The 21,424-nt window shown below is 39.5% G+C and overlaps 1 protein-coding gene across 1 annotated transcript in view; it reads left to right on the top strand.

Moving 5' to 3' along the window:
• Positions 1-21,424, top strand: part of LOC115219837 — a 104,249-nt gene that overhangs the window by 40,959 nt on the left and 41,866 nt on the right. The window contains exons 6-10 of the mRNA XM_029790123.2: positions 1,952-2,236; positions 5,613-5,711; positions 14,083-14,268; positions 16,747-16,866; positions 17,719-17,862. Of these exons, the coding sequence (XP_029645983.1) occupies positions 1,952-2,236; positions 5,613-5,711; positions 14,083-14,268; positions 16,747-16,866; positions 17,719-17,862 (834 nt within the window). The remainder of the gene's footprint in view (positions 1-1,951; positions 2,237-5,612; positions 5,712-14,082; positions 14,269-16,746; positions 16,867-17,718; positions 17,863-21,424) is intronic.

The following is a 21,424-nucleotide window of genomic DNA, read 5'->3' as shown; positions in this document are numbered from 1 at the left end:
TGGCCATCACAGCCCATGTTTCACTGCTGTGTAGCATAGTTGTTTGCACAGAGGCATCATACAATTTGCCTTTCACTCGGAGGGAGAGGCCCTTTGTTGCCAGCAGAGGTAGGAGCTCTCTGAACTTTTCCCAGCTTATTCTTATTCTTGCAGCTATGTACTCGGAGCATCCACCTCTGCCACTAACTTGGTCACCTAGAGCTATCTACTACGTCTAGCTTACCTCCCTGGCAGTTGATGGGGTCTATTTTCTGTAAATTTTTGGTGTTTATTGTACCTGTGCACCTTCCACACACAAAACCTATTTTCCCAGTTAACCTTCCTTTGATATTGCTGCACCTCTTATGTGTCCATAGCTTGCACCAGGTATGGAGTTTCTACCTATACCTTTTCTACAGATCAAGCAGGGCCATCTACCTGAAGGGATTTGTGCTTTGTCTACTCTCCTACATACACTCATATAAAAAACAAAACCACACACATATTTAATCTTATTTAATGCATTGAGGATCTGCCTCTGACTCTCTAATCCACAGATCCAGTTTAGTTAATCCTTTAGAAATTTGTTTTTGTTTCATTTAAGATACATGTACTTTTTCAGTGTATTTTATACAGCAAATATGAAAAATCTGACTAAAACAGTTTTTTTTTCCCCCATACATTGTAATACTTTGAGGGACAATATTGTGTCCTTTGAATTTTTAGTAGTCAATCTTGTACAAAAACCTTATGTTGTGCAATCTATTCTGATTTTCCTGTGACTGAAGTATATTGCCCTACACTTATATTTAGTATCATCATCATCGTTTAATGTCCGCTTTCCATGCTAACATGGGTTGGATGATTTGACTGAGGACTGGCAAACCAGATGGCCGCACCACGCTCCAATCTGATCTGGCAGTTTCTACAGCTGGATGTCCTTCCTGAGTAGATTTGGTAGATGGAAACTGAAAGAAGCTGTTGTATATAGATATGTGTGTGTTTGTGCCCCCACCATCACTTGACAACCAATGCTGGTGTGTTTATGTCCTTGTAACTTAGCAGTTTGGCAAAGGAGGCCGATAGAATAAGTAGTAGTCTTACAAAGAATAAGTGCTGGGGTCAGTTTCTTTGACTAAAGGTAGTGCTTCAGCATGGGCGCGGTTAAATGACTGAAACAAATGAAAGAATATATACGCACACACACACACACAAACACACACACACAGGGTGGCCCAAAATTTGTTCCATTTAACACATACAAATATATTAAATGGTTTCTTAAATTTGGGGCCATTTTGCAAATATGTGTGTGTGTGAATGTATGTAAGTATCTATCTATCTATCTAGATATAAATTATATATGTGTGTGCGTGTGTTTCTGTTTCATTGCCTTGACTTTATGCGCATATTCATGAATGAATATCTATTTCTCTATTGCCCACAGGGGGCTATACGCAGAGGGGACAAATAAGGACAGGCAAAGGGATTAAGTCAATTACATCGAGCCCAGTGCATAACTGGTACTTATTTAATCGACCCTGAAAGGATGAAAGACAAAGTCGACCTTGGCGCAATGTGAACTCAATGTAATGGCAGGCGAAATACCACTAAGCATTTCGCCTGCCGTGCTAACGATTCTGCCACTGTGACACATTTTCATTTCCAACCTTCCATGAATAACCAGGTCACAGGGAAATATTACCTTGCTTGGAAACACCTCAATATATCCCATTCAACCTATATGAACATAGAAAGTGGACATTAAACTGACGATGCTGATAATGAGGTATGATTTGAGTAAGATTTGGGTACTATTTCTAGCAGGTCAAGCAGCACTGCAGCGACTCTTGCATTGCTTTTATGAGATTTTATCCTGTTATACATTTCTACCTGAAGGCTGTAGCCATTCTGGAGCACCACCAGAAGAATTTGCTATGTGTATATGCAATTTTTATTTTTATTTCCCCAGACAGAAAAAGAAAACCGATCATACAGCACCATGCTAGGGTGTAGCACTGGTAGTAAAGTGTCTCCTGGTGCCGTCACACAAGTGCCACAGCAGTTACTGAAAGGTATACAGGCCGATGCCATAGAGAAATTACAAGCAATGCTAGAACTTCAGTCTCCGGAAAAATGGCTTGCTGAGAACCAATGTGAGAAAACATTTGAAAGCAGCATGGAGATTCCTCAACAAGAAGTAACTTTAGATATTTGGGACTTTGCTGGTCAGGCTGTCTATTATACCACACATCAGGTAGGAAGTTTTACTTTACTACTACTACTACTACTACTACCACCACCACCACCACCACCACCACCACCACCACCACCACTACCACCACTACTACCATCACCACCACCACCACCATCACTATTGTTATTATTATTATTATTATTATTATTATTATTATTATTATTATTCAGTAGTTTTATTTTTATAGCGTGCTTTCACTTCACTACCGAGCGCAGCTCTGTGTGCATTGGGTATGTGCTGTGATTTGTTGTGATGCTCTGATGGTTATTGTATGGAAAGTGTTCTGCGTAGGATGTGTGCAGTGCCTAGTAGTGCAATTTTCTGTATGTTATATGTGTTTGTAAGTCCTGGTGTTTTTGTTATGTATTTGTCTGAATATTTTTTTATCATGCCTAATGCACCTACTATGATAGGAATTGTTTCTGTTTTCAGGTTCCACATTCTAGTTATCTCTATTTCCAGGTCTTTGTATTTTGAGAGTTTCTCCATTTCTTTTAGAGACACGTTGTCATCTGCCGGTATTGATACATCAATTAGAAAGCATTTTTTTCTTCATGATCTCTGACAACTATATCTGGTCTGTTGGCCTTAATTTCTCTATCTGTGTGTATCGGCATATCCCAGAGTATGGTTGCTTTCTCGTTTTCTGTGACCTTTTCTGGTGTGTGCCTATACCATCTTTTTTCTGTTGTTATTCCATAATGTTGGCATAGCTTCCAATGTATGTAGGTTCCAACTCTGTCATGTCTGTGAATATATTCCTTCTTAGCCAGGACTGGGCAGCTAGAGATAATATGATTTATTGTTTCTTGTCCATCTCCACATATTCTGCAGTTACTTGTAATATTTCTTTTCATTACATGTTTTTGGTAATTTCTGGTGGGGAGGCTTTGGTCTTGTGCTGCAATTAAAAATCCCTCTGTTTCTGCTTTGAGTCCTGAGCTTCTCAACCATTGCTGGGATTTTTCTTTGTCTATTTCTTTTGCGTTTAGTTTAGTGCAGTATTTACCATGAAGGGGCTTTTCTTGCCATCGTTTTATCATGGCTCGTTGCTGTTCTATTTTTAGTTTGGATTTCATTTGTTTTATAGCTTTTGTTGTTTCTTCATCATCTTCTTCTTCTTCTTTGTGTTTATTAGGTGGTATGATTTCTTGTTTGTATTTGTCAGCTTCCTTAAATACTGAGAACAGTTTTTTGTTTTGCTCGTGTTTTGCTGCTATCTGGATCAGTTTTCCTTCCTCCTGAAGTAGGTATTTTTGCAGTCCTATGGTGGTTATTTTATAGTAGTTTTCCAGCTGTATAAGGCCTCTACCACCTTCTATACGTTGTATATATAGTCTTTCTATGTCAGATTTTGGGTGATGCATCCTAGATCCTGTCAGTATTTTTCTTGTTTTCCTATCTATTTTGGACAGTTCATTTCGTGTCCAGTTAAGGATATTGTAGCTGTAACTTATAACTGGGACAGCTAAAGTGTTGATACCTATTATCTTGTTTTTAGCATTGAGCTCTGTTTTTAGTATTGATCTAACTCGTCTATAATATTCTTTTTTATTTTCTCTTTCATTTGTGTGTGTTGTGTCTTATCTAGTTCATGGATTCCTAAGTATTTGTAAGTTTGGCTTTGGTCTAATTCTTTTATTTCATTGGTTTTATCTAGTGTGATGTTGTTACTCCTAACTAGTTTTCCTCTTTTCATGGTTACTTTGGTGCATTTTTCTAATCCAAATTTCATATCTATTTCTTTGGTAAATCCATGAACTGTCTTTAATAGTGTTTCCAGCTGTTTGTCATTTGCAGCGTATAGTTTTAGGTCATCCATATATAAAAGGTGGCTGATCGTTTTGCCGTAACATTTATATCCGCATCCAGTTCTATTAGCATATCAGATAGAGGTGACAGTGCCAAGCAGAAAAGGAGTGGAGAGAGCGTGTCTCCCTGGAATATTCCTCTTCTAATGGGGATGTCTTTGGTTTTCATGAGTCCCTCTTTTGTTTGGAGGTGTAGGACTGTTTGCCATTTATTCATAGAGTGCTCTATGAATTTTATGATTGTTGGTGCTACTTTGTTGTTATTATTATTATTATTGTGGTGAGCTGACAGAATTGTTAGCATGCTGGGGCAAAATGTTTGGCAGCATTTCATTTGTCTTAATATTTTGAGTTCAAATTCCACTGGGAATGACATTGCCTTTCATCCTTTTGGGGTTTGATAAAATAAGTACCAGTTGAATACTGGGTTCAGTGTAACTGACTTAGCCCCAACCCTGAAGTTGCTGACCTAGCGCCAAAATTGGAAACTTGTTGTTGTCATCATCATCATCATTGTCCCTTCCACCAAATTTCAGGCCTTGTGGCTTTAGTAGAAAGGATTACTATTATTATTATTACTATTATTATTATTGAGTGAGCGAGCAGAGCATGCCATCAAAGTGACACTGGGGTAAAATATACGAAGCCCAGTATACCCATCATGACTACCCGTCTGATAAGGGTACACCAGGCACAGATCGAGTAACCCATCCCGCTCAAAAGGTCCCTGAATAAGGGTTGTTTAAGGACGTTGAACGAAACACCCATGTTTCCAGAGGTGAATTATTCAAACCCCAAAGAATCCTTCTCAACACATGGCTATGATGCTCCCCCACTACTTCTGCTTGTGATCAGAGATGCACATATCGTCAGCCACTAAGGGACATGCTCAACTGGTTAAGGTCAAACAACTGACAAGCAAATCTGTGGTATTGAGCAGAATATTTGCTGTAGCCCATCTTTTATACCAAGAAAAAACAATGTACATGATAACACTTCCAATCAGTTAAGATCAGAAGCCATGAGAGCCACTGCCTGGTACTGCATCAGGGCATTTATTATTACTATTATTATTACTATTATTATTATTATTATTATTATTATTATTAAGGTGGTGAGTTGGCAGAAGTGTTAGAGCCCACTGCTGCATCTACTATTTGTTGGTGGTTCCCTACTGCTCCTGATGGATGACCCCTTAACACCACTCAGGAGACAACTCTCTAACCCATGGGCCTATTTTGGGTAGTCATTGCTGGTGAGGGTTTTACAAGGTTGGTGTGCAAATCCTGTTTCAACCTTTTTTAGTCATCTTTTTTTGACTTGCAGAAGAAATGTTGGGGGTCTATTCTTTGACATGTTGGTCCCCACACAACACTAGAGTAATGTAAAATGAAGTGTTTTGTTCAAGAACACAACACACTGTCCAGTCCTGGAATTGAACCCATGACTTGGTGATTGCGAGCGCAACATCCTAACCACTAGGCCACGAGTGTCATTCATATTTCACTAATATGATCAGTTGTTAAATTTACTTTTCTGAAATTTCGTTAAATGTTTCCTTTCAGGTGTTTTTATCTTCACGAGCTGTTTACGTTATTGTTTTCAACATTTGCGATGACCTTTCTACGTCTCCCATCACCAAATTTACAAATGACAGCAACCTCGTAAGTATTTCCCAGCTAAGTATGTTTCTGTAAAACTATGATGTAGGCATATGATGTGTGTTAAGAAACTTGCTTTTCAACCGCATGGTTTCAGGTTCAGTCCCACAGTGTAACACCTTGGACAAATGTCTGCTACTATAGTCCTGGAGATGACTAAAGCCTTGTGAGTGGATTTGACTGACAGAAACTGAAAGAGGCTTGTTGTGTGTGTCTGTGTCTTTGATGTGGTGTAAAATGATTTTCAGGTGTTGAGCCTCACAAAGGAGGTGACAAAGGACTGAGACAATTTTTAGTGATTTATTGTGTTTGAGAAGACCTGTTCAACTAAGTAAAATCGCGACCAAAAAGGTATGTCCTTTATGTCCTAGCCCCCTCCCCCTAATCTATCCCTGACAAACTTGTTCTCCATAAACCATCTTCTCAACACCTTCTCTCCTCTTCCACCACCCATGCTCACCATCTTCTGTATTCCCCTCCCCTCTGTCTCCCACTTTCCCTTGTGAACCTACCTGCACACAATGTGACCCTTTCAAATCTCTTCCCCCACAACATACCCCCACTTCATGCTCCCACTTTCCTTTCACAATCTCACCCTATCCAGTCCCTCATCCACTTCACTATATACTCTTTCCCCTTAACTAGGGTGTTAAACCCCATTACATCTCCGTCATCTCATCTCCCCCACACCCTACCCACAACCGAGGGAGCCATGGATCCCTTCTGCAAGACACTTTGTTTCCCTCCTTCCTATTCATACTTTGATCTCTCATCGTCTGGCACAAAGCCACCTCCCTCAATACAACTCCCCCTCTCAGTTGTGGGGTTTTGTCCCCTAAGTTATTTGGTGACCCCTGCTGGTGCTGGTGCCACATAAAAAGCACCCAGTACACTCTGTAAAGTGATTGGTGTTAGGAAGGGCATCCAGCCATAGAAACCTTGCCAAAACAGACAGCAGAGCTTGGCGCGGTCTTCTGGTTTTGCTAGGGGACATTAAATGATGATGATGATGACAACGATGTCGTATGTTGGGGTTACCCTTGTCTTGATATGGCTTGAGGGTTGTAAATGGATGTGAAAAGTATATCAGGTCATAGGGAAATATTACCTCATTTGGAAATAGGTGAGAGCTGGTGACAAGATGGGCAGCTGACCATGGAAAATCTGCCTAACAAAGTCCATCTGACCCATGCAAACACGGGAAAGTGGATGCTTAAGCAATAATGATGGTAATTGCTGACAGTCATCTTTAAATTGGTTTCAAGTTTTGGCACAAGGCCAGTGATTTGGCGGAAGGGAGTAAGGTTGATTACAAGAACCCCAGTGTTCAACTAGTACTACTTATTTTGTCGACCCTTAAAGGGTGAAAGGCAAAGTTGACCCTGGCAGTATTTGAACTCAGAACATAAAGTCAGAAGAAATGCCACTGAGCATTCTCCTGGCACTGCAACACTTCTGCCAGTTCGCCGCCATACTGACAGTCATGTATATTAATTTTCTGAAATTTTGGAATATAAAAATCGTGTTTATCCAGATGCTGCTCAAAAAACAGTTCTGGTCATCCAATGATCATCCCAAGAAACTGCTTTGTTGTCTGGTGGTGACCTATTCAATATAGCAGTAGAAATCTTCCTAAACAAATTCCAACCATTTTAACCTTTGTTTACCAAATTCCTGTTGAAATACATTGATTTTGTTGCAATTTCTTTTGAAAATAATGAGGAATTTAGTAAAATAGCTTTGTTGGTGTCTGGAACATAAAATTTCAGAGGTTTTTATTTAAACCACATTAAATCAGGAAGTTTTATATGAGGGAGGGTGGCCTCAAGCTGGCTTGGTTACAAAAGGGTTAAAATGGTAGTCAGACTTTTAATTTCTAGAGTTTAAAATGGTGACTGCCTGGCTTAGTCACAATTGTTAAGGACAGCTTGCTCCAAGATAAGGCATTCCAGCCATGACCATCCCATCTTTTGAAATGTTACATCATTGATAGGTATGATTTGTGACTGATTTGGTTGTTATTTCCTAAAGTCAAGCAACTATGTAGAGGCTCCCTTGATATGAGTGAGGGTGAGTGCTTAATTACATATCCGACTAACGAAGTTAATGCTCACCTTGAATTACTCAGAGACAAATGGTAACCAGAAATGCCATACGGATTAAATGCTTTGTTCTGTCAACTTCATTCAAAAATTTGAATTCTATAGATTTAATAAATGGCATTTAGACAGTTTCCATAATGTAAATATCTATGTAAATTATATATAATTGCCAGTGCTGATGGTGTAATTAATATAGCTATTAATGAGGGCGGAGTTAAGTGGCAAATCAAACCACTTACGACTGATTACTTCAAATAACTTCCTGGAAATTCTCAAGAGATTTCTTTTAAATGTTAAGCATTGACAAAGAACCTAATTTTAATTACTAAGCATCGATAGAATTCTTTGTCTGATTTATTAAACATTTGTAGAGACTCGTACTTAATTAATAAATATTTATAGAGACTCCTAATTATATTCATTAAGAAACATTTATTGAAAATTTCAATCAATTGCTTAAACCAGTTGAGCTGAGTTGATGATAGTGAGTTGGCAACATTTGGTTAATGAGTTGACGGTTTGTGTTCTGTCTTTTGTCTTGTGCTGGAGAGACTATTCAATGTTGTAATGTTGTTATCAATCTGAATATGCTTGAGGCACGTTTGAACCGGTGAACAAGCTACTCACTGCGTTCTGTCATGGAAAATATATCCTGTTTGTTGACAAATGGTGTGTATACACCTAGATCAGCTCGTAGCACCACCTACATAGGCCAAAGAGGAGATAACCAATCTAAAATGCTTGCATCTCACGGTCTGGGTAGGTGGCGCTGTGAACTGATCTAGGTGTATACACACCATTTGTCAACAAGCGAAATATATTTTCTGTGTCTCAGGCATATATGGATTGATAATAACATTACAATTCTACTTGCCACTGCTTAGCACTCCCCCTCTGTTATTAACTGCTGTTGGCCCAGTCTTTCGGCTGTAGATAAGCGCCATGCTGGAGCACTGCATGATGGAACTGTATTTTGTTAGCTTGCAAAGTTTCATTTGAATTTCTCCCACCTTAGGGGAAACTCGGTGCAAGATGGGCCCCATACAAAGCTGAATTTCCTTAACCCTTTTGATGCCATTACATTTGAGACTGCTTTTGATTCTGTGGAAGAAACGGTTTGTGTTAAAGGGTTGAAATGTTTCGTCATGAAAATTTTAGAGAAAGTTATGTTCCAAACATATCTTGTCAGTGAATTTGGTAGATGGAAACTGTGTGGAAGCCTGCTGTCTTGTGTGTGTTTATATCCCCCACCACTGCTTGACAGCTGGTGTTGGTTTGTTTATGTCTCCATAACTTAGTGGTTTGACAAATGAGACCAACAAAATAAGTACCAGACTTTAGAAAACAAGAACTGGGGATGATTTGATTCAGTGAAACCTTGAATGTGGTGCTCCAGCATGGCCTCAGTCCAACAACTGAAACAAACAAGATAAAAGATAAAACCACCAGATTAATTAGGTAAAAATGATTTAATTATTGAATTTATTTCCAATTTTGGATTGGTTTTCAAAATTAATTGAATTACAATGACAATGTCTTTAATTTTAAGAATATGGTCACAAAAGGATTCAAATACATAATTTGAAAAACAAAAATAATCTTTAAGCAAAACCATTCTCTGTCAGTTGCAGAGTTCAACAGTGCCACTGCCACCACCACAACCAGTGGAGGCGCAATGGCCCAATGGTTAGGGCAGTGGACTGGCCGTTGTGTGTGTTTATTGAGCGAAAACACCTAAAGCACTATGAGGCTCCAGCAGGGGGGTGGGGTGGCGACCCCTGTTGTACTCTTTTGCTCCAGCTTTCTCTCACTCTTTCTTCCTGTTTCTTGTCCCCGACTTCCTACGCAACCGCTGAGCAAAGGACCACGTTTCGGACTTCTCCCACTACAGTGGGACGAAGACCGCTCCGCTCAACAACAACAACAGCAGCAACACTATCAACATCATCTGAAGGAGTGGTGCTCTGATTAATTTAGCATTAATTATGATTAAGTTACATTGGTTTATATTTAAAGATACAATATAAAAAATGCAATCTAAGGAAACCAGTGTGAAGGAGGGCGTTGGAGGACTGTGTCGGCAACAATTATGCAGAAAGTTCAAGAGTTTGGATAAATTTGTCTGCCAGGAAGCAGAGGAAAAATCTGATACTTCAGCAAAGACTCTTTGACTTTGAGGAAAGGAATTTTTTTGACCAAAGTTTTAAACATAAGGTAAACTTTTTAGAAAATTTGGAATTTAACCATACTGTGAGGTTAGATTCTTTAATAAAGATTTACTTCACATTTCAAATTAACCGAAACAAAAACAAAAAACCTTTGTGAACCAAAAAAAAAACTCTGAAACAAAACAAAAACAAAAGGCCTCTGTGAAACAAAGAAACAACAAAAAACCTCTGTTGTGAAACAAAAAAAACCTCTGTAATATGCCATTTACTCATCGTTATCATTGTCATCATCATCATCATCATCATCATAATCGTTTTAATGTCATCTTTACTATGCTTGCATGAGACAGATTTTCTGTGGTCAGATGCCTTTCCTGTCACTAACCCTCATATGTTTCTAAACAAATATTTCCCCATATTAATCAGACATGTTTTCACAGAATATTGGAAAGAAATATCACTGCTTGTATGACAGTGGCCCTCATTTACAGCAGCTATCACACAATGTCAAGACACAAACACACACACAAGCACTCACACTGACATATATACACACACACTGTATACATGAACACACACATACACACACACAGTAGGCTTCTTACAGTTTCTGTCTACCAAATCCACTCATAGTTCTTTGGTCAGGCTGGGGCCATAGTTGTAGACTTGGTCCAAGATCCCATACAGTGGACTGAACCCGTGACCATGTGTTTGGAAAGTCAGCTTCTCAACCACACAGCCATTCCTGTCCCTAATTAATCAATTTACCCTGCCATGTCCTGTAAATTGTTATGTAAATTAGAACGACCGTTCTCCTTCTGACATAAAGATTGATTCCCATTCATGAACTTTGCCACATTTCTATAACCCTAAACGACCCATCAGCCTTTATAGCCATTCGACACACTGTCAATATGTGTTCACTTCTTTATACAATCTTCAGTTTCTAATGACATTTAACTTTATTTTTTTCTTTAAAATAAAATTCCTGTTTTTTCTTTTCAGTTATTTTTTGGCTTTTCCTGAAGACCTTTCATTCTCCTTTACCATTAACCTTTAGCCTCTAAGCAAAGATTTCTTACCAATTACTATTTTTAAAAAAATTCTTTTTCTGTGTTTCGTTTTTCCTTTTTCTAAACTATTTCTCTGTGCTTAGCTCCATGCTTCCTTGCCATATTCTTGCTTCTTGAGGACTCTTATTCCAACTTTGCAATCTCTGTATATTTTCCATTTCTTATTTAAATATTTTTGTATTTTTTTTTTCTCCTATGGTTGACTATAAGCAATCAGTTTTTCCACATCTCTATTATATGTCACAATCTTACTTACGTAAGCTTTTTCCTTTTCTCCATTTCTACATAAATTACAGCTGTTCGGTTAAGATAGTTGATATCTCTTGTTTGCAATAATCTCTTGATATTCCATCCAATTATAAAGACAATAAAATTCTCCTTTGCTCTCTCAAGATAAACGAGTTCACTGCAGAACTAGAAATGGTAATAAGTGGAACTGGCACGAAGGTAGTGCAAGCAAATCCAAAGACCCAATTTTTTTGTCATATGACAGTGTTACAACTGCTGCTACTACCACTACTACCACCACCACCACCACTACCATTTAATAATAATGATGATGATAATAATAATAATAATAATAAAAAGGAGTTAGAACCAGCGGAGAGCTACAAATACGTAGGAGTATTTAAAGGTGATGGAATCAAACATTCAGTGATGGGGAAAGGATCAGAAGAAAATGTTATCGCAGGGTAAGGACAAAACTCAAGACAAAGCTGAATGCAAGAAACAGGATCGAAGCGATCAATACTTTAGCCATACCGATTGTGACTTACAGTTTCAATATCATTAACTGGTCGATTACTGAAATATGTAATCTTGACAGAAAAATACGAAAATTGTTGGCAATGCAGAGATTGCACAACCGTATGGCAGATATATAAAACGACTTTACCTGCCACAAAAAGAGAGTGGACTATAACAACTGGAATTTGCAATGAAGATTGCCACAATTGGCCTAAACACCTACCTGAAAAACACTGATGACTGGCTGTTAAAACTTGTCTTAAAGCATGAAAACAAGAAAGCGTCATACGTAGTGACAAAACATGCACAGGAATATCTAAGTGAATTCCAAATACAACAAATTCCAGAATTAGATATACCAGAAACAAACACAGGAAAAGCCAAGCATATGAAAACCTGTGCTAAAACTGCTGCCTTAGATATTCTTACCGATAAATAGCAAGAAAAACTTCTCAATGCTAAATACTCAAAGAGAGCTAATAATGCTGATGTCAACAAAGCCCTTACCCATCAATAGTTAGTGTCTTCTGGCTTAAAATCAGAAACAGAAGGGTTTATCGTAGCGGCCCAAGATCACTGCCTATCTGCAAGGAACTACCAGGTCAATATATTAAAGAATGGCAGTAGCCCAACATGTAGTGTATGTAAACAACAAAATGAGACCATTGATCATGTTGTCTCCACGTGCAGTCTTCTTGTGCCTACAGAGATCTCAACAGGCATGATAGAGCAGCACAATATATTCACTGGGTAATTTTCAAAAACTTGGACCTGCCCCTTGATAAAAACTGGTAGTAACACAAACCACCTCTAGTACTTGAAAATGACCACATCTCACTCCTCTGGAACTTCACCATTTAAACTGACAGAAAGATAGATGCGAATAGGCCAGACATTGTGTTGGAGGACTTCAGATGAAAATCATGCCTCCTCATTGATCTGACTGTCCCAATTGACATAAATGTATCTGTCAAGACCTATCAAAAACTGAGCAAGTATAAAGATCTTGAAATAGAGATTGGCAAAATGTGGAACCTCATGACTAAAACAATACATGTTATCATAGGTGCCCTAGGAATGATAGCAAAAGGGGCTGATTCTTACCTAACTCAGATACCAGGAAACCCCAAAATGGCAGAAATTCAAAAGATAGTGCTCATGGGAACTGCCCATATCCTATGTAAAATATTTTGTAGTCTCAAATTTTAAAACAAACTTACAATTTTAGGTTTTCTTAAACATTCTCTAAAACAATACTTTGTAAAACCGAATATATGACACCCCAGGCATAACACCAACTTCTAACTTGTCTCTTGAGGTCTCTGGGTGAGACTTGGAGTAAACTTGTACAAATACAAAGTCAAACATATAATAATGATGATGATGATTTCAAAGTTTGGAACAAGGCCAGCAATTTCGGGGGAGGGGTGTCGATTACATTTGACCCCCAGTGCTCAAGTGATTTTTATTTCATCAATCTCGGGAGGATGAAAGACAAAGTTGACCTCAGTGGTATTTGAACACAGAACTTAATCAGTTGGAAGAAATGCCACTCAGCATTTTGCCTGGCATGCTAATGAATCTGCCAGCACTAACGACTGTACTATATTATTATTGGTTTCAAATGGTGGTACGAGGCCAGCAAGTTGATTGTAGGGGTGGGGTGTAAGTCAATTACACCAACCCCAGTACACAACTGGTACTTATTTTATCAACCCTGAATGGATGAAAGGCAAAGTTGATTTCAGTGAAACTTGAACTCAGAACACAGAGACGAACAAAAGGTTGCTAAGCATTTTGCCCTGTTTTCTCTTGTTTTATTATTGACTCATTGTTACTGGGACAGAAGTAAATTAGTTGTGAAGGCACATGGCTCAGTGGTTCAGGTATGCACCTCATGATCATAAGGCCATGAGTTCAATTCCCGATAGTGCTTTGTGTCCTTGAGCAAGACTCTTTATTTCACGCCATGCCAGTCTGCTCAGCTGGCAAAAGTGAATCATGTCTGTAATTCAAAAGGCCAGACTTATCACTTTTTGTGTCATGCTGAATCTCCCTGACAACTACATTCAGAGTAGACACAGGTCTGTGGAGCACTCAGCCACTTGCACTTTAATTTCACGAGTAGGATGTTCCATTGATTGGACCAACTGGAACCCTTATCCTTGTAACCGACAGCATGCTAGTTTTTAAGCTAGTTGACCTTAAATTACCTCTGTTTTTGGTATTATGCATGAATTTAACATTTTTCCATATTTATAGCAAATTTCTTCTCTTCTTGAAGGAAGACCAGACTGTTGAGAACATGTCCAATCTGGGTTACATAGATTATTGGATGAAGTCTATCCATGCTCATTCTGCAGAGAATACAAAAAACACAATCACAAACTCCACACTCTCACCACCAATATTTATAGTCGGCACTCATCGAAACAGCTTAGATGATGACCAAGACATCCTGAAACAGATGGTAAGTTTAGTTTTTATTTTGTTGTTTTATGTTTTTATTTTGTTGAAGCACGACCTTCAAACTTTAGGTTTCACCGAGGCAATGACTAGTGACTGAGACCTTTGGAAATGTACTGTGCATGAGAAGACCTGGCAGGACAAGTGAGACCATAACCAGTGGCCTTTACCTGGGATGTAGCCAGTCCACTTATGCATGCGTTTCCGTCTTGTGACACAAAACTCTGCTTGCAAAGACCTGTTGAGGCAAGTGAAATCGAAATCGATCAAAAATCAATGGAAATTGCAGTTGTGATACCAGTGCCGGTGGCACGTAAAAGAACCATCCGAACATGGCCATTACCAGTGCCGTCTCGACTGGCCTCCGTGCCGGTGGCACGTAAAAAGTACCAACCGATTGTGGCTGTTGCCAGCCTCACCTGGCACCTGTGCCGGTGGTATGTAAAAAGCACCCACTACACTCATGGAGTGGTTGGTGTTAGGAAGGGCATCAAGCTGTAGAAACACTGCCAGATCAGACTGGGCCTGGTGCAGCCTCCTGGCTTCCCAGATCCTGGTTGAACCGTCCAACCCATGCTGGCATGGAAAGTGGATGTTAAACGATGATGATGATGATGTTGTGTCTAAGAAAATGGATCACTTCCCAACTCTGTAAGAGTCTCTTATCAGATCAGAGTGATGGAAACTGTCACTCAACTTGAGTGATACTCAAAACACCAAGCTTTGACAAATACCAAATAAGTATAAAATGGAAACATCTGCGGATAGAATGTCGGTTCTATGCCATGCATGTTTGCCTCATTCTTGTTTCAGTATTTGTGAGTAAGGCCATATTTTAATAGCTTGTGTTGATCAACTGTGAAGGTGGATGGCCAAGTCATTAATAGGACTTGGGTTTGATTCTCAGAGAAGGAAATACATCTTTGAGCAGAAGACTTCATTTTATGTTGCTCCAATTCTCCAATTTAAAAAAGGGAAACTCAGTGACATCTGGTGGGGTTAATTGTGAGATGGGCTGGTGTCTTGTTTAAGGGGAGGAGCTTTGTGCTATCAGCTTAAAACAACAGAAAGAGCAGGCTTTCACTTCTTTTCTCCCAGCTAACAACCTGGTTATATGCAGAGTAAAGACCCCCTTCGGTCATGAATGACCATGGGATTGCACCTAGAAAGTTACCCTCAAAGGCACAAGTCCAGGCAAGGTTGTTTATAGAAGACCAGCAGTTGCCCATGCATACCAACCTCCCCTCTCCACACCTCTGATGTTATCCAAGGGAAAGGCAAAGGCTGATTCAGTTTGGCACCAGTGATGTCGCAACTCATTTTTACGGCCGAGTGAAGATGCATGGTTCAGTAGTTAGAGCATCGAGCTCATAATCATGATACAGTGAGTTCAAATCCTGGACTAGGCTGTGTGTTGTATTCTTGAGCAAGATACTTTATTTCATATTGCTCCAGTTCACTCAGCTATATGCAGTGTAGGATATATCTAAATGCATGTGGCCTGGTGTTGGCTTAGAAGCAAAGTCCTTTGCTCACTCACCTCAGGCCATCAAGAACAAGATTTCCAGAGTTTTCCAGGGCTCACACACTCATGCCTGACTTTGAAGACTTTGGGGTCATGTATTTTGTGGTTAGTCAGGACCAGAAGGTGTGGTTGTAGAGCTGTTTTGGAAAGGTTTAATCCTTTAGCATTTAATCCGGACATATCTAACCCAAATATTCTACCTGTTTTATGTTAAAATTGACCACATCCAACCTCTCACACCTACCCTACAGTACCACTTTAAAAATATACAAAGTCACTAATTGAAATGTTGAAGCTACAAAATAATGCTTGATTAGTTCAAAACAATCTCAATTAATAAGCAAACATTTGACAAAGGTGGTGAGCTGGCAGAGTCGTTAGCACGCTGGACGAAATGCTTAGCAGTATTTTGTCTGTCTTTACATTCTGGGTTCAAATTCCACCAAGGTTGACTTTGCCTTTCATTCTTTCAGGGTCGATAAATTAAGTACCAGTTGCATACTGGAGTTGATCTAATTGACTGGCTCCTTCCCCCAAAATTTCAGGCTTTGTGCCTAGAATAGAAAAGAATACATTTGACAAAAAAATCTGAATGCTAAAGGTTGAAATTCCAAGATGTGGATGATCTTGGACCTAGATAACTCTTAGTTGCTAAATGCAAACAGCAGCAAAGGTGCTGCCTTCAGACTAGCGGCTGCTTATAATCCAGTAAAGTAAGGAGGCTGTATTTCTGTAAGCATCTATAAATGTTCAACATAATGTTCCACTTTTTAATCTGAGTGGGAGACTGGAAGATTTTGTCCTTTTACTTGATGTAATCTACTGCTGTGTCTTTATTGGTCCTTGTACTGTCCTCAGTGTTTTGGCTCTTGTGGCCAAATCATTGTACCTATGTAAGAAATTGTTGTTGTTGTTGTTGTTGTTATTATTTTCAAAATATTTTGCTGTATTTTGCAGGTGAAGGAGAAGTTCAATGCCCTGGAGGAATTTCTAATTGGGAAACCTTATTATAAACATATAATAAAGCCATTCTTCGCTGTTGAAAACTATGGCAGTGAGGATGAAGAGGATGTACAGGTATGAGCTCTTCAGGAAGACATTCATAGGGAAAAGCTTTCAAAATGAGAATACATGTGTTAATATATTCCATAGATTATTTATGTGTGTCCGTGTGTCCGTGTGTCCGTGTGTGTTGTGTGTCTGCATGTGTGTGTGTGTGTGTGTCCATGTCCATGTGTGTGTGTTCCCATGTGTGTTTGCGTCCCTGTGTGTGTGAGATTATGTGTGTGTTTGTGCATGTATGTATTTATTGCTATTATTTAACCCGACCTACCCTGATTCAAGCTGTGCCATCCATTTTCTTTCCCTTAGGGTACACATGCAAGCACAGCTATGGGGTTCAGAGGTACATTTCACATCCTTATGGTTCTTCGTTTGATCCCACTGAATGGTACAGTTTCTAGAGTGTGCCACCTGCAGTGGCCCTTGACACTGCTACTCTCTCTCTGCCTTCTCCCCACCCACTTTACCTGACCCCAAAAGTGTTGCTCAGGGTGGACTGTTACCCTCTCCCCTCCATCACACCTAGTTATACTACTGAGTGGTGCCTTTGCCTGTAGCTTCCAGTTGACTAATGCTTTGTGAGTGGAATTTGCTACAGAAAAACTGTACAGATGCTTGCCTCTCACACACACAGGGTTTCTTTCAGTTTCCATTTGCCAAATCCCCTCACCAAACTTTGTGATCAGCCTGGGGCTAAAGCAGAAGACACTTACCCAAGGTGTCATGAAGTGGGACTGAACTCAAAACCCTATGCTTACAAAATGAACTGCAACATGACGTACCACCTCCTCTAATACAGCTCCACAGTACATATGTGTATCAAGATGGCTGTATTCATTATTATTTATAATATTTTTTAAATTTTAGATTTGCCTCTTACGTGAACATATCCAGAAAGTGGCTCTTCAGGAACCATACATGGGAGAAAAGATCCCCACAAGATGGTTACAGTTTGAAGACATAATTAATCAGCTAATTGACAATTCTAATAATTATGCAAGTATAGACCAGGTAGGTAATTAAGTTCTACATGCTTAGCACCTTTAATTCATTATGCAAAATCACAGCATTCAGCGAAGGAGAAACTTCAGTTATTAATCCGAAAAGTACACACACACACACACACACACACACACACACACACACACACACACTTATTGATCTTTTATTTCTTACCAAATCTCACCTGTGTTTGGTACATGTTGCTTCTGTTTCATTCTTATTCTATGGAAATCAGGAATTAAATGCAAAGTCTCTCGAGCATCTTAAAGTGAATCCTTCTTCCATTGATATTGGATGAAAGATCCTGTAAATGTCAGCTTCGTTTACCTGTGATGTGTTGATAACATCGTCACTTTTGTTACTCTCTCATTCAAATCTTTCCTCGGATAATTTAAATATTATCAATAAATAGAGTCTAATTACTAAATATCTTCGCATACACATGCTCTCTTCAAGCTGTTGGATGTTACTCTTAGTCAAGATTTTTCTACGTGTTTGGCTGTTTGCCAGCCTCGTCTGGCACCTGTGCAGGTGGCATGTAAAAAGCACCCACTACACTCATGGAGTGGTTGGTGTTAGGAAGGGCATCCAGCCGTAGAAACATTGCCAGATCAGACTGGAGCCTGGTGCAGCCTTCTGGCTTCCCAGACCCCAGTTGAACCGTCCAACCCATGCTAGCATGGAAAGCAGATGCTAAACGATGATGATGCTGATGATTAGAAGTATTTGTTGTTGTTGTCGAACTCCTGGCCAACTCTGGTCAAACAAAGCTATGATCAATGCCAGTCCAACCATGACCATCTGTTTCTCAGCTGCTGTCTATCTAGGACTACATTCGTCATCATCATTTAAAATCTGTTTTCCATGCTGGCATGGTTTGGACAAATTAACAGGAGCGAGCAAGCCAAAGAGCTGCACCAGTCTCTGGTTGTCTGCTTTGGTATGGTTTCCTAAGACCAACCACTTTACAAGGTGAACTGGGTGCTTTTTTTACATGGCACCAGCATATTATTAAATCAAACAGGCAGAGAGGTGGTTGAGATGTTTGCTTCCCAACCACATGATTCTTAGTTCAGTTCCATTGCCCAGCCCCTTGGGCAAGCATCTTCTACTCTAGCCCCAGGATGACTGAATCTGAAAGAAGCCTGATTACCACCAGAGGTAAGGTTTGAACTTGTGAGTTTTGAATGTAATCATCATCATCATTGTTTTAACATACACTTTTCCATGCTTGGATACAGTTTATTGAGGCAGATTTGTCTATGGCTGGATGCTCTTCCTGTCACCAACCCCCACCTATTTCCAAGCAAAGTAATATTTCTCCATGGCCAGACATGTTTTCATGAAATATTGGAAATGAACGACACTGCTTGTATGACAGTGACGCTCACTTACAACTATCATGCTACATCAAGACAAGGAGAAAGACAGAGACACACATGCACATATGCACATGCACGTATGATGGGCTTCTTTTCAGTTTCCATACACTAAATCCATTCACAAGGCTTTGATTGACCCGAGGCCAAGGTGCCACACAGTGGGACTGAATCCAAGACCACGAGAAACCAGCTTCTCAACCACATGGCTATTCCTGCATCGATATATTATCTTTACCCTCCAGTTTGTTAATCCATTGAGAAATGGCTGACTTCATGGACTTGGTGTAGTTGTGGCAGTAATTCTTCTGCTGTCGGTGGTTTAATATTTATTGTACAAGTTGGAAACGGTGACTTAATTCTGCTGAGATAAGCATTATTTATTGCTTAATCAGAAAAGCCATTCATTGAAAACACATGCCTACAGCAATATCCTCTCATAATGGAATGGTTTACCAACTTACCCCAGCCCAGCAGTACACATATCATGTAACGCAGAACATTTGTCTAATATAAAAGATTTGACATGTTCAGTTGTTTCCCCGAAAAAAAAAAAAAAATAGAAGAAAGAAAGAAAAATCTTTATTGATTTCTGTTCCACAATCAGAGAATCATGCACATTGCATTCATTTCCAAATCTTGCAGTTCCTCTCATGTATTTAAGGACAAAAAGCAGAACAGGACAAAAGCTCAATGAGTTTTGCACGTTTTGTACTTGTTCTGTTTTATTTTCTATGACATTATAAAAGCTTTTGCTTCAAAACATGTTTGTGCCTGATGTGTTTTGGAATCACCACCACCACCAAAACACAAACATGAAGGTCTTCTGTTTTTGTTGCTGTTGTTTAGCCCCGGGTCATCTTTGATTTAACATGCACATCTATAATGAAAGACATTCTAGCCATGACCATCTCATCTTTCCAACTATAACTTTTAACATAGATTACATTTTTCCTGCATGTCCTTCTCTATTTTTCAAGAGAGTAAGGTTTTTTTATTTGTGTGAGATTTAGCTGCTGTTTCTACAAAGCAAGTAAACACAGGTTTTCCCCTCGTTTCTGTTGATAAGATAACCTGAAATGAAATAATATCCAGTCCTCCAGATGAGATATTCCATTTCAGATTATCTTCTAATAAACATGGCAGTAATGTTACCTCGGAATCTGATTAAATCTCCATTTAATTTCTCCACCACACTATTCAACAACAACCCACTCAATATGTCTTTCACTCATACAGTTCTATATTTAAGAGATGAGGAATTATGTACATTATTTACATTTGATGGATATTTGCCCTCATCTTGTTTGTTGTTAACACGAAAATCAAAATCGAAATCGATCAATATCAATGGAAATTGTAGCTGTGATACCAGTGCCGGTGGCACGTAAGAGAACCATCCGAACATGGCTGTTGCCAGCGCTGCCCCGACTAGCCTCCGTGCCGGTGGCACATAAAAAGCACCATCCGATCGTGGCCGTTGCCAGCCTCACTTGGCCTCCATGCTGGTGGCACGTAAAAAGCACCATGTGATCGTGGCCGTTTGCCAGCCTCGTCTGGCACGTAAAAAGCACCCACTACACTCACGGAGTGGAGTGGTTGGCATTAGGAATGGCATCCAGCCGTAGAAACACTGCCAGATCAGACTGGGCCTGGTGCAGCCTTCTGGCTTCCCAGACCCCAGTTGAACCGTCCAACCCATGCTAGCATGGAGAACGGGCGTTAAACGATGATAATGATGATGATGATGACAACATTTCGGCTGATATACCCTCCACAGCCTTCATCATTCCTAAGGTATTTTTCAATGTTGTTGTTGTCGTTGTCACTGCCTGGTATGGCTCTAAGGGTCATGGACACTCAAGGGCACCACACCAAAACAAAAATAAGGATTGGATCTTGCAGTGGATATTCGAAGTATCTTGGGTGTTATCAAATCCAATTAAGCCCATCCCTCTCCAGACCAGACCTGTGTGCACAGCTGATTCCTTCCTTCCAGAGGGAGAGAGAAATCAACCTCAGTGTTGACCTCAATTACAGTCCACTCAAAAATGCACACATTCACAACAAATACCACAAGGTATTCTAACAACTCTGTCAATTCATCATATTGAAACCATCAATATTGTTGCAGTAAACACAGAGAAAAACTAAACAGTTTTCTCCAAATTTTATCTCATTAAAAGATAACA

Source organism: Octopus sinensis, linkage group LG15 (assembly GCF_006345805.1).
Source record: "Octopus sinensis linkage group LG15, ASM634580v1, whole genome shotgun sequence".
In the NCBI taxonomy this organism is placed as follows: domain Eukaryota; kingdom Metazoa; phylum Mollusca; class Cephalopoda; order Octopoda; family Octopodidae; genus Octopus; species Octopus sinensis.
This window is presented reverse-complemented; position numbering and strand designations above follow the sequence as displayed.